This window comes from Heterodontus francisci, chromosome 22 (assembly GCF_036365525.1).
Source record: "Heterodontus francisci isolate sHetFra1 chromosome 22, sHetFra1.hap1, whole genome shotgun sequence".
In the NCBI taxonomy this organism is placed as follows: Eukaryota; Metazoa; Chordata; class Chondrichthyes; order Heterodontiformes; family Heterodontidae; genus Heterodontus; species Heterodontus francisci.
In genome coordinates this window covers 81,106,889-81,119,666 of record NC_090392.1, presented here as the reverse complement: position 1 = coordinate 81,119,666, position 12,778 = coordinate 81,106,889, and the positions used below count along the sequence as shown (strand labels likewise).

General features: G+C 45.5%; 1 protein-coding gene across 2 annotated transcripts in view; it reads left to right on the top strand.

The window, feature by feature from the left end:
* The first annotated feature begins 210 nt into the window (after positions 1-210).
* mcamb (melanoma cell adhesion molecule b) overlaps positions 211-12,778 on the top strand; it is a 202,578-nt gene continuing 190,010 nt past the window's right edge. Inside the window, exon 1 of one of the 2 annotated variants that reach the window (XM_068054163.1) lies at positions 211-369. In XM_068054163.1, the coding sequence (XP_067910264.1) occupies positions 285-369 (85 nt within the window). In that variant the 5' untranslated portion in view covers positions 211-284. The remainder of the gene's footprint in view (positions 370-12,778) is intronic. The other variant, XM_068054165.1, reaches the window with a different exon arrangement.

The following is a 12,778-nucleotide window of genomic DNA, read 5'->3' as shown; positions in this document are numbered from 1 at the left end:
AATCTGTTAAATGGTTACTCCATATTATTCTACGTCAACTCAATGTTATATCTTATTTATTACTGTATTCTGCTTTCGCTTTTCCTGTGGATAGTTACTCTGCAGTATTCCTCTGCTATATTTGTACTCACATTGCTTTGCTGGTTGTGTTCTGCGGGGCGGGTGGGGGGTGGTCTCTGTTACTGTGGGTGGGATTTGGCCGATTCTCAATCACTCGCCTCCCTCTCTCCTGAGCTGCTGCTCTCTTGGTGTCTCATTCTTCTACCGAGTCTCCAGGTGGAAACATGTCCTCAGCAGCCAAACCGGGGCCAGCATCAGTAAGCGGGAGCCTCTGCCTCACCATGCTCATTCTCATCCTCGCCATCACAGGTAAGAAATGCCGAGTTAAGCGTCACCCCGCCCATGCCGGCGCTACAGGGAGGAGGACTCTCCCCGCCTCCAGGTAACTGCCGATCACGGACCGCAGATTTCCCGGAAACCGACTTAAAGCTGGAGAAAAAGAATTGCAGGAATTTGTGGAATTTGAGGGGAAAATGCAGTTTGCAGAGGGAAGGATTTGTGTGCCTGTTTTTTTAGAATTGTTTAGACATCACCAATAGTTAATAATTGAAGAGTGTAGACGCGGAGCAGTAGTTTGAGCTGTTACTAATATCTGGGGAGAGGGGGGAATTGTCCCGGAGAGGAGGAATGGTCTCCCGGAGAAGGGGGAATTGTCCCGGAGAGGGGGGAATTGTCCCGGAGAGGAGGAATGGTCTCCCGGAGAAGGGGGAATTGTCCCGGAGAGGGGGGAATTGTCCCGGAGAGGAGGAATGGTCTCCCGGAGAAGGGGGAATTGTCCCGGAGAGGGGGGAATGGTGTCCCGGAGAGGGGGGAATAGTCTCCCGGAGAGGGGGGAATGGTCTCCCGGAGAGGGGGGAATTGTCTCCCGGAGAGGGGGGAATGGTCCCGGAGAGGAGGAATGTCCCCCGGAGAGGGGGGAATGGTCCCGGAGAGGAGGAATGGTCTCCCGGAGAAGGGGGAATTGTCCCGGAGAGGGGGGAATTGTCCCGGAGAGGAGGAATGGTCTCCCGGAGAAGGGGGAATTGTCCCGGAGAGGGGGGAATGGTGTCCCGGAGAGGGGGGAATAGTCTCCCGGAGAGGGGGGAATGGTCTCCCGGAGAGGGGGGAATTGTCTCCCGGAGAAGGGAGAATGGTCTCCCGGAGAGGGGGGAATTGTCCCGGAGAGGAGGAATGGTCTCCCGGAGAAGGAGGAATGGTCCCGGAGAGGGAGGAATGTCCCCTGGAGAGGGGGGAATGGTCCCGGAGAGGGGGGAATGGTCTCCCGGAGAGGGGGGAATTGTCCCGGAGAGGAGGAATGGTCTCCCGGAGAAGGGAGAATGGTCCCCCGGAGAGGGGGAATGGTCTCCCGGAGAAGGGGGAATGGTCCCCCGGAGAGGGGGAATGGTCTCCCGGAGAAGGGGGAATGGTCTCCCGGAGAAGGGGGAATGGTCCCCCGGAGAGGGGGAATGGTCTCCCGGAGAAGGGGGAATGGTCTCCCGGAGAAGGGGGAATGGTCCCCCGGAGAGGGGGCTGCTGCAAGGCAGACGCTGCCTGAGTCCCGGGATATGCTGCACTCTCATTCTCATTCTCACTGCTGCAGGGGACGAACATCAGATCGGAAACTTCTGGGGCGCGATCATTTGTGTTTCCAAAATGTAGAATCGGAGGTGAGCAGGAGCCCGCCTCATCTGAGGGATGATACGAATAAGGGGAGAGAGGGAATGATTTGAGGCAAAAAGGGAGACGAGAACAGACAGAGGGAGTGGAAGCGAGCAATGCGGGGAAGGAGAGAGAATGAATAAAAGACAGAGATGAGAGAAGAGGGACTGAGGATAAACCAGGCTGAATAAACCGTGGTAGAAGTTAAGAAAAATATGACAAAAAGGAGAAAGAGACAACGAGCTTGAAACAACAAATGAGGAAGAGCGAAGGCAGCGGCAGCCAGCTGGAATCCAGGAGTTGCTGCAATTGTTTGCAGCATCTTTTGTAAATCTCGCCAAACCAAGTTACTGATGCATGTACCTGGAATTGTTTGTGTATCTATTTTTCTATATTGATATAGAATATACTCATCTCATTAAATGGAGCGTTCATGCATTATTCTTGTGTTAAATGTATGCATGCGTTAAGTTTTTTTATCTGTTAATAGTCTCAAATTTTGTTTCCAAAGTTAGCTTTTAATAAAGTGGAGGAGGGCCTGAGTCAGGGCCAGGTCTGTTGAACGTAGAGCTGTTGTAGGAATTGAGGTCAAAGTCAAATGAGAGTTTACTGATTTATTTTTATTTCTATATTTATTTCATTAGTTTTATTTGTTTTCCTGTGGCCGGGGCCTGTATGCGCTTGAGTTTGAAATGCCTAATGCTAACAGCAGCCACTCCCTGGAGTGATGGTCAGTTCATTGGATTATGTTAATCCAATGAAGACAGCAGTCTGCCCAGCCCTTATTCACCAATCCATTCGATAGTTCAAATCTGACTTTTTGTAAAAATAACTATTCCTCTTGTTCAATTATCATGAAATCACAACTAATCAATGATTATATAAAGTAAAACTTAAATCTTGTTTCCACCAGCAATTTAGTCTTTTAGCAGGAGGTAGGAAGCTTTTCAGTCCCACCCCAGAGCCCAAGCTGTGTTGATCACTGAGTGAATTGCAGCATGTCAGAAGAAAATCGACTTCTTTACTTTAAAACCTTTACATTTATTCTTTACCTTCTCTCTCATGAGCAACTTTATTCTTTTTTTTCTTTCCCTCCAATTTCCTCTGCTTTCTCCCTCTTTATTCTGCTGTTTTCTTTATCTCTGCTTCAGCTTCACACTTTGGCTTCACCTTTCCTTTTCTAATAACCCCTGAACCAGTTACCACTTTAATTGTGGACAAACATTGTCCAACCAAGATGTCCAGTATCGTCCTTCCCTGATTTTCCATTGTGTGTACAGGTCTGGAACTCTTCCTTAAGCCAGCGGACAACTGCTCTTCATTTCTGAAATAATTTACCCCTTGTGATTCCATGAAACAATGTCACTGGACATCTTAAATAATAGCAAAATACTGCAGATGCTGGAAATCTGAAACAAAAACAAAAAGTGCTGGAAATACGCAGCAGGTCTGGCAGCATCTGTGGAGAGAGAAGCAGAGTTAATGTTTCATGTCTGTGACCTTTCATCAGAACTGGCAAAGGTTAGAAAAGAATTAGGTTTTAAGCAAGGGAGGGGGGGGGGGGGGTGGGTTGGTGGGGGGAGAAAACAAAGGGCAAATGTTTGATAAGGCAGAGGGTGGTTAAATAACAAAGCTGTCCTGGGACAAATGCAAAGCGTGTGTTAGTGCTTGTGGTGAAGACAAAGCATTAGTCCAGAGAGTGTTAATAGTGGAATAATGAGCAGCTACGTGACTACATGAAAAGCAGGCACATGGTTAAAAAATAAAATATTTTAAAAATGACAGTCATGCTCTGAAGTTATTGAATTCAGTGTTCAGTCTGCAAGGCTGTAGAGTGCCTAATTGAAAGATCAGGTGCTGCCCCTCAAGCTTGCATTGACGTTCACTGGAACACTGGCCTGGTCTACATATAACTCCAGTCCCACGTTATGTGGATGACTCTTAATATCCTCAAGTCATTGTGAGATGTACAATAAATACTGCCTTCCCCATATTAACCCTCCATGTCAAAGTGTTGTGCCAGAATTTGGATTTGTGGAATCTGGAGCAGGTATTGTTTATAGCTATGAAACATTGTGCCCTTAAAGGAATGGCAGCTAACTTATACACAGCAGCATTTTAGCAACCGAATACCCAGAAGATCTAGGCTTGTGTGTTAAATGATTTATTTTATCTTCATAGAACAGCATATTCTATAATTTGCCTTAAATAATGTCATGCAAGATCCACCAGTGTAATACAAATTGCTAGCATGTTTGTGCTGTTGGATCAGTGCCTACTAAGAACTGGGTGGAGACTTTCTCAAAATACTTTCGCAAAGAGCTTTGAGACACATTTTCATTCCATCTATCTGGCTAGATTCAAGCCCAGGTGCCGAAGGTGAAAGGGCATTGTACTACACCACCTGGTCTCCCTTGATTAACATCTCTTTTTAAAAAACAAACACAAAAAAACTAAACAAAGCACATTGCTAACTGATGAACTGATGGTGTATTTAGAGAGTGAGCAAGTATGGATAGTCCGGTATAAATAAACAGAATGTACCAGAACTGTGATTGGTTCTATAGTGCCACAACAAGTCTTCAAATAGACATTCTCACAGTTGAAGTGAAAGGAAAATTAAAAATGTTGGAAATCAGAAACAAAAACATGAAAAGCTGGAAACTACGTTTCCATTATTTTAAAATATGCTCTTAATAACCTGCTAAAAGATTAACTGTGTTTTTGTTCAAAGCAGATAGTAGATTTGAACTGTTGACCTCCATCTGTTTTGCCCTAATTTTCATGACACGTCCTGACTTATCTGGCCTACAAAAAAGGGCTTCTTCAGCTTGACAGTCAGTTCTGAGGAAGGTCTACCTGAACTGTTATTTGTGTCTGTCTTGGATGTTGATTGACCTACTGGGCTTTTCTGGCATTTTCTGGTTTTAATACAAATATAAATTGACTTGGGCCAAAAGCACAAGTGCCATGGGGTAAGGTCAGGCTCCAGTTTGAACTGTTTATTCAGAAACAGTTCTTGCTTTTTGCCCAATCTTTACCATATCTTTCTCCTTCCCTGTGAATTATACCATGGTATGTCAGTGATTATAATTCTTTATGACAGGCAGTGATATTACAAAAGCAAGCAATGCAGGAAATTAAATATATAAGGCGTATACAAATCAAGCAGAGATTTGGCATCCTGCTCCCTTGTAACTTTTCTCTAACAGCTGACAGTTTTTGGTAGAAATTTCATTTTCACCTTCCTTGTCAGAAGCTACAAGTTTCTTGATGTCCTACAGAGAAATGATTTGGCATTAGATCTGACAGTAACTGGGAGATTTGTAGAGTTGATTATGGGATCAAATAAAGTCTTGGCTTGGGGAAAATTCTGTTTGTCTAACAAAGACTTAGCAGCAATGGATAACTCCTCGTCAGAATGGTTGCTGTGCCTTTGTCGATGTTTGGCTGTGATGGAGACTGACATGAATTAATATTACATTTTATTTTGAAACTGTAGTCACTATTTATTTTGACAGTGTAGTCAGGAAAAAAAAAGGAGGCTTATGGCAGATTCGGAGCGCTGAAAACAGCGGAGGCCCTAGAGGAATATAGAAAGTGTAAGGGGGGGTACTTAAAAAAGTAATAAGGAGAGCGAAGAGGGGACATGAAAAAACACTGGCAGGTAAGATAAAGGAAAATCCTAAGGCGTTTTATAAGTATATTAAGGGCAAGAGGATAAGCAGGGAAAGAGTAGGGCCCATTAGGGACCAAAGTGGCAATCTGTGTGTGGAGCCGGAGGATATAGGTGAGGTTTTAAATGATTGCTTTTCAGCTGTGTTCACTATGGAGAAGGACAATGTAGGTGTAGAGATCAGGGAGGGGGATTGTGATATACTTGCACATAGTAGTCATAGAGTCGTACAGCATAGAAACAGGCCCTTCGGCCCACTGCGTCCATGCCGATCATAATGCCTATCCATACTAATCCCAGCTGCCTGCATTAATTCCATATCCCTGGAAGTATTAGCTGTTTTATCGGGCTTAAAAGTGGATAAATCCCCAGGCCCAGATGAGATGTATCCCAGGCTGTTATGTGAGGCAAGAGAGGAGATAGCAGGGGCTCTGACACAAATTTTCAGATCCTCTCTGGCCACAGGAGAGGTACCAGAGGATTGGAGGACAGCGAATGTGGTACCATTATTCAAGAAGGCTAGCAGGGATAGACCAGGTAATTACAGGCCGGTGAGTCTAACATCAGTGGTTCGGAAACTATTGGAAAAAAATTCTGAGGGACAGGATTGATCTCCACTTGGAGAGGCAGGGAATAATCAGGGATAGTCAGCATGGCTTTGTCAGGGGGAGATCGTGTCTTACTAACTTGATTGAATTTTTCGAGGAGGTGACTAGATGTGTAGATGAGGGTAAAGCAGTTGATGTAGTGTACATGAACTTCAGTAAGGCTTTTAATAAGGTCCCGCATGGGAGTTTGGTTAAGAAGGTAAGAGCCCATGGGATCCAGGGCAATTTGGAAAATTGGATCCAAAATTGGCTTAGTGGCAGGAGGCAGAGGGTGATGGTCGAGGGTTGTTTCTGCGAGTGGAAGCCTGTGACCAGTGGTGTACCACAGGGATTGGTGCTAGGACCCTTGCTGTTTGTAGTGTACATTAACGATTTAGATGTGAATTTAGGAGGTATGATCAGTAAATTCGCAGATGACACGAAAATTATTGGTGTCGTAAATAGTGGAGGAGGAAAGCCTTAGATTACAGGACGATATAGATGGGCTGGTAATTGGGCAGAGCAGTGGCAAATGGAATTTAATCCTGAGAAGTGTGAGGTGATGCATTTTGGGAATACTAACAAGGCAAGGGAATATACAATGGATGGTAGGACCCTAGGAAGTACAGAGGGTCAGAGGGACCTTGGTGTACTTGTCCATAGATCACTGAAGGCAGCAGCACAGGTAGATAAGGTGGTTAGGAAGGCATATGGAATACTTGCCTTTATTAGCCGAGACACAGAATATAAGAGCAGAGAGGTTATGATGGAGCTGAATAAAAAAACACTAGTTAGGCCACAGCTGGAGTACTGTGTACAGTTCTGGTCACCACACTATAGGAAGGATGTGATTGCACTGGAGAGGATGCAGAGGAGATTCACCAGGATGTTGCTTGGGCTGGAGCATTTCAGCTATGAAGAGAGACTGAAAAGGCTAGCGTTGTTTTCCTTAGAGCAGAGAAGGCTGAGGGGGGACATGATTGATGTATACAAAATTATGAGGGGCAAAGATAGGGTAGATAAGAAGAAACTTTTTCCCTTAGCGGAGGAATCAATAACCAGGGGGCATAGATTTAGGTAAGGGTTAGGAGGTTTAGAGGGGATTTGAGGAAAGATGTTTTCACCCTGAGGGTGGTTGGAATCTGGAACACACTGCCTGAAGGGATGGTAGAGGCAGGAACCCTCACAACATTTAATAAGTATTTAGATGAGCACTTGAAACACCATAGTATCCAAGGCTACGGGCCAAGTGCTGGAAAATGGGATTAGAATAGTTAGGTGCTTGATGGCCGGCACAGACATGATGGTCCGAAGGGCCTGTTTCTGTGCTGTATAACTCTATGACTCTATTTTCTGAAATTTGAGCTGCACCTTTGTTTTGTGTCAAATATAACATTTCATCAGGAGTCCTCAGTGTCTGATGTTCCAACTGTTGTTAATCTTAATCGATTGTCAAATTGACAGACCATGTTCTGTACAGCCTTGCTTTAAAGAGTAAAATTTCCAACAGTTGCATTTGTTAGGGGCAAATCTTTATGCCTCTTGTGAGAGAGATCAGAATTTGGAGTGGATTTTGTTCTACTCTTTGTACACATTGTCAATGTCATGCCCTTCACAGGTACAGAATGATTTTAGATGCAGAGTAAAACTCCCTCTATACTACCCCCATCAAACCCAGGCCTCGATGAAGATAAAACTGTCCCCACATTGTTCCAGACATTCCCAAAATAGATACAGAACAAGGTAGATTTGGAATGAAGCTCCCTCTACTCTGCTCCAGAATGCATCTTAACCATTACTTAGCTTCAGAAAGGTACTCCCTACTGAACTAGCATAGAACATTCTGAAATGTTGAGCTGAATTTGCGCCACAGAAGGGGTAAATAGGAGCCAGATTTGTTTTCAGGTCAGAAAGCCACCTTCGGTGGGAAACTGATTAAAGTTAAGATTTTCACATGGAGAAGCCCATAATTGGTATGGAGACAAGTTTCCTGTACATTTAGAGCCAGTGGGGGCGGGAACGGAGGCAGATCAGATGAAGTGAGGGACTCATTTAGACTCCCACGGCAGCCATCACTGAGGCTGCTGGTTGTCCTGAGGGAGAGATCTGCCGTTTGTGCCAAAGCCTTCTGCAACACCAGAGATAAGTGAGATGTCACAGGGAAGCTGGAGGCTTGGCACCAGGGCAAGGCTGCCCCTCACTCATCGATGCCAACCTGGATCCAATGCTGGAAGCTGTTTGGGAGAGAAGTCCTCGTCCAGAGGGTGGCAGGAGGGAGCTACTTCATCATGCAGCAGGGGTACCTCTCTATTCAGCATCATCTTCCTCCACCTGGGCCTGTTTCAGTGCTGTAGCTCTCTATGACTTAATGACCTCCTCTTCCTCCTCCTCTCTCACCTCCTGTCTCCTTCCAGGACCTGATTCTCCTCAAGGTCCACAGCTTTCTGGAGGGCCATGTAATGGAGAGCGCAGAAGACCACCAGAATGACCGAGACTCTTACAAGAGGGTATTGGAGGGTGCCACCTGATTGGTCCAGGCACCAGAAACACATCTTCAGGACTCCAATGGCCTGCTCAATGGTTGTCCTACTGAGCAGGTGGCGTTGGTTGCATCGCCTCTGTGCCTTTGTCTGGAGCTCCTGTTGAGGGGTCAATAGCCATGTCTTCAAGGGATATCCCTTTCCCACTAGGATCTATCCATGCATTTTGGATGGTTGGAGTGAAGACCTGAGACAGCCTGGACTGGCAGAGGATGAAGGAGTCATGGCAGCTGCTAGGAAAGTGATCGAAACATATGTACACATGAAGGAAGCTTTGTTGTGGCCACAGACCAGTTGGATGTTGAAGGAGTGGAAGACTTTCCTGTTGATGGATCTGAGTGACCGGACACTGGGTGCCTTGATGGTCGCATGGGTGCAATCAGTGATGCCTTGCACCTGGGGGAATCCAGCGATGGAGGCGAAACCCAATGTCCTTTATCTCTGTGAGGCCGTGTCTGTTGTGAAATGAATGTGCTGTCCAGCTCTAGCAAAGAGGGCACCAGTGACCAGCAAGATGCAGTGGCGTACATATATTTTTGAGATGCCATTAAGGTTTGTAGCTGATCCTTGGAAGAAGCCAGAAGTGAAGAAGCTCAAGGCCACAGTGACTTTGACAGCCACTGGCAGGGCATGGTATGATGTCTTCAGCGACGAGGGCACAGATGTCTGTGACCATCTGCCTGGAGAGTCACAGTCTCCTATGGCACTGGGTCTCAGTCATTTCCAGGTGGCTCCATCTTCAGCGGTAGATCCTGTGTTGAGGGTATTGCCTCCATTGCCTTCCTGCCCCTCTTTCCTCTCCCGTGCCCTTCTGATGCCCAGGGTTCTGCGATTACTGCGCAGGGTGTGCCACTCATCGCAGCTAGGCCCAAAATCTGACAGCCGTGCCTCCATTGCCAGCTGCAGCTTTCCTTTTGGATAGCTGGCTGCCCAATTGTCCTTGGCAACCCTGCCCCTGCTTTCTGCCCCCTGATGCCAGGGAGGTGATGTCCCAGTTCACTGAGCGCTGAGTGCCCACCCTCCCTGCCACCAGCGCAGTGCCATAGGAACCTCTTTACCAAGTGCTGAGTTCCACTTTGTCCTCATGACCCTCTTATGGGGCTGGGGTAATGCCCTGTGTAGCCTATCCCTACTACTGGTCCTAGTCCAGAGGTTTACTCTGGGTATCAATGACTCAAGACTACCAAATTATTGTTCACACATAGCACATTTATTCAGCGTTTCAAAATTTTATCTTCAAAAGAGATTATACTCACACGTCCACGTAAGCTAGGTTACTTAGATTCATCGAGAGTCGGAACAGAGCAGGTGATCAGTCCTCCCCTTCTGATTCTCCAAGTAGTTGATCAGATTACTTAGTCCTGAGCTAGCCAGCCAGCACTTCGGAGCTTTCTCATACCCTGTTTCGTGCATGCTGCCTGTGTGATCAGCTCGGAATGGAGCGGACCTGACTACCCGATGTCCAGTGATTGGTTGGTCAGCTGTTGCTAATGCCGTGGGTGTGCTACATCAGCCACAGTCGGTCAACCTTTCATCGGTTTTGACAGCTGTTTACTTTTGGTAGCCTCATTCCTCAAGTTTCGACCACATTGCATAGCTAGTTCTCTGTTCTCCAGCCCTTGTCTGATAACAAGGCATTACATCACTCCGCCAATCCCCCGGTCTCCAAGCAACCAGCCCACATGGCGCATCTGTTACAAATTTAGCAGTAAGTTAGACATGTCTTCATCAAACCTCGTAGGTGTTAGTGCATCCACTTCCCCTTTACAGTTACAACACATAGCTGAATCAGCACATCTCTACGTCCCTGCTGTGGACTTATTTACACTTTTAGCCGCACACATTGTTTCCTTATGTAACAGGTCACATACAATTCACAGGTTGGATTGTGGTCGCTTACACCTGGGACAGCCTTGACTGCTTCCCCACTCAGTACCCGCCTTCCTTCAGCTGATCAGAAACTGACTGCTTCTGAAACCCGTGAACTCCTTTAAGTATTATATTCTCCCCCCTCCAACAAGCTTTAACTAATCTTCATTGCCCTCAATTGGGAGGAGAGACAGGTATAAAGGGTTCATGGATGGTGTTTAAGTGCCAAGGGAGATAAAAGGTTTGGTCTTTCTCCATTATCATGTGCAAAATCAGGCTGGGCCCCGCCTCTCGTACTATTTCCACCTCTGTTACCACTGCTCCTTTCTACCACCTCGTGTCGATGGTGATCTGCCCAGGGAAAGCGGCGGTATTGGCCCACAATGTCTGCAAATGGATGAAGATTCTGAGCACTTAACTGCCCCAGGTGTCTGCCGAAGATTGCAAAGCTGCAGCTCCTGCTGTCTTCAGGTGCTGCAGTGGCATCCTCACAGCAGTGGCAGGAATTCCCAAAGAAGCCTGCCATGCATGGGTGGCCGGAAATCCAACCCCCCCCCCCCCCCCCCCCACCTTTACTGGAAAACTACCACAGCAAGGAAAATCCAACCCAAGAATTAAGATTTTTAAAGTAGTGATGGTCCTCATGAGAGAGTAATCCAACACAGGGGAGATCTCACTGGAATGGAAACAAACACACGTCATACCTTTAATCAAATCAAGAGGTGAAAATCAAATCTGGGAAGCTACAAACCCATTAATTATATATCGATAACATATAAAATAATGGAAACAATTATCAGCAGCAAACTGTTAGCTTATCTATAAAATAATAACCTCGTGAGTACCAGACATCATAGCTTCAGAAGGGCAAGTCTTACCTAACCTACCATGTTGACTTTTGAGGAAATGGCCTCTGCTACACCATGTGGTGAAATATACCGAGACTTCCAGAAAGCATTTGAAAAACTTCCTTGTGGAAAGCTGTGGTACATCAGCTCAAGTAGGATTTCAGGGTAAAATCTGGAAATGGATAAGAAGTTGGCTGAAAGATAGGATATGTGTTAGAGGAGTGACAATAACTTCCAGCAAGTTCTGAGTGGAGTGCTGTTATTCTAATTTCTGTCAACAGTTTGCACTTAGAAACTCTGTCAAATTTTGGCCACTAGGACACAAGGCAATTGAAAGAAGGCTTCGAGCCTGAACCCCGGCATGAGAAGGCTGAGCTATGCAGATGAATTTGAGAAACTGGGTTTTTTTGCCTCGGGAATGACTGAGGGAGCTTTATAGGTTGTACAAGATACTAAGCAGTAAACCATGAAGGTGACATTGGTTCAAGCTGATATTAGAGGGAAATCATTTGTACAAAGTTTAATTAACACATGTCAAAAATAGTAGAGAAGGCAAAAACTAAGGTCTTTCTAGAGCCTGTTGGTTGGCGTGATGGGGTAACTCTTAAATTTTTTATTTTGGTTGGATGAGCAGGCTGGATAGATTGGTGGTCTTAATGTCCATTCATCTTCTGATCTGTGGCATTTCTGTTCATCAGCACTTGTGTCACTCACTTTGGTGAGAACAGAACTTAATTGAGTCCTGCTACAAGCATACATCTGTCAAGAATTACGGGATAAATGGTCTAGTTTCCTGTAACATTTAAATTCAAGGCTGCAATTCTGAAAACAATCTCAGTTGACCGCTGTAGCCCGATTCACATTACCCTGCTGATGCTAGAACTGACTTTCATGATAGTTACAGCTGCTATAGTCTTTCTTGTGAAACATTTGAGATTGTGCTTTGCAGTAGATACTACACTTCTGTTTAAATTTGCTGATGTGAAGGGACAGGTGCGAGCCACACCCATGTACCTTGCTCTTAGCAATTGAGTTAATTTGCCGGTTATTTTAATTGCCACTGTGATCGATGTTGAGAACAAAGAACAGTACAGCACAGGACTGTGGCACAATTTTAAAAAGGAAATCATAAATGTTTTATAAAACAAAGCATTTTAAAACTTTGTTTCAGTAGATCCATTTCATTTTTTACTGCCTTTTTAGGATACAAGCAATTAGAGAATTGCTAAAGATTTTGATCGTTATAAATGGGAATGTTATGTGGTTTCATAGTAGTCACCTGTTTATTGTCTCTGAAGTGGGCAGCTGGTTCTTTTCTATTCTTTTCAGTTCAAGGCTCTCTAGTTTCAGTTAGAGTAAATAGTCGGATGGAGGTAGTTTAAAGTTTCAGCCAAGATTTGAAGCAGCAGCATGAGAGGAGTGATGGATGGCGTGGTCTTGTGCTCGTGAAAACCAGATTCTCTGCTGACAGACCACGAAAAGCTGCTGCTGCATTTTGAAAAATAAACTACTGCTAGTGGGGCATCACTAACAAACGCTGAAGGTGCAGCATGACTTTAA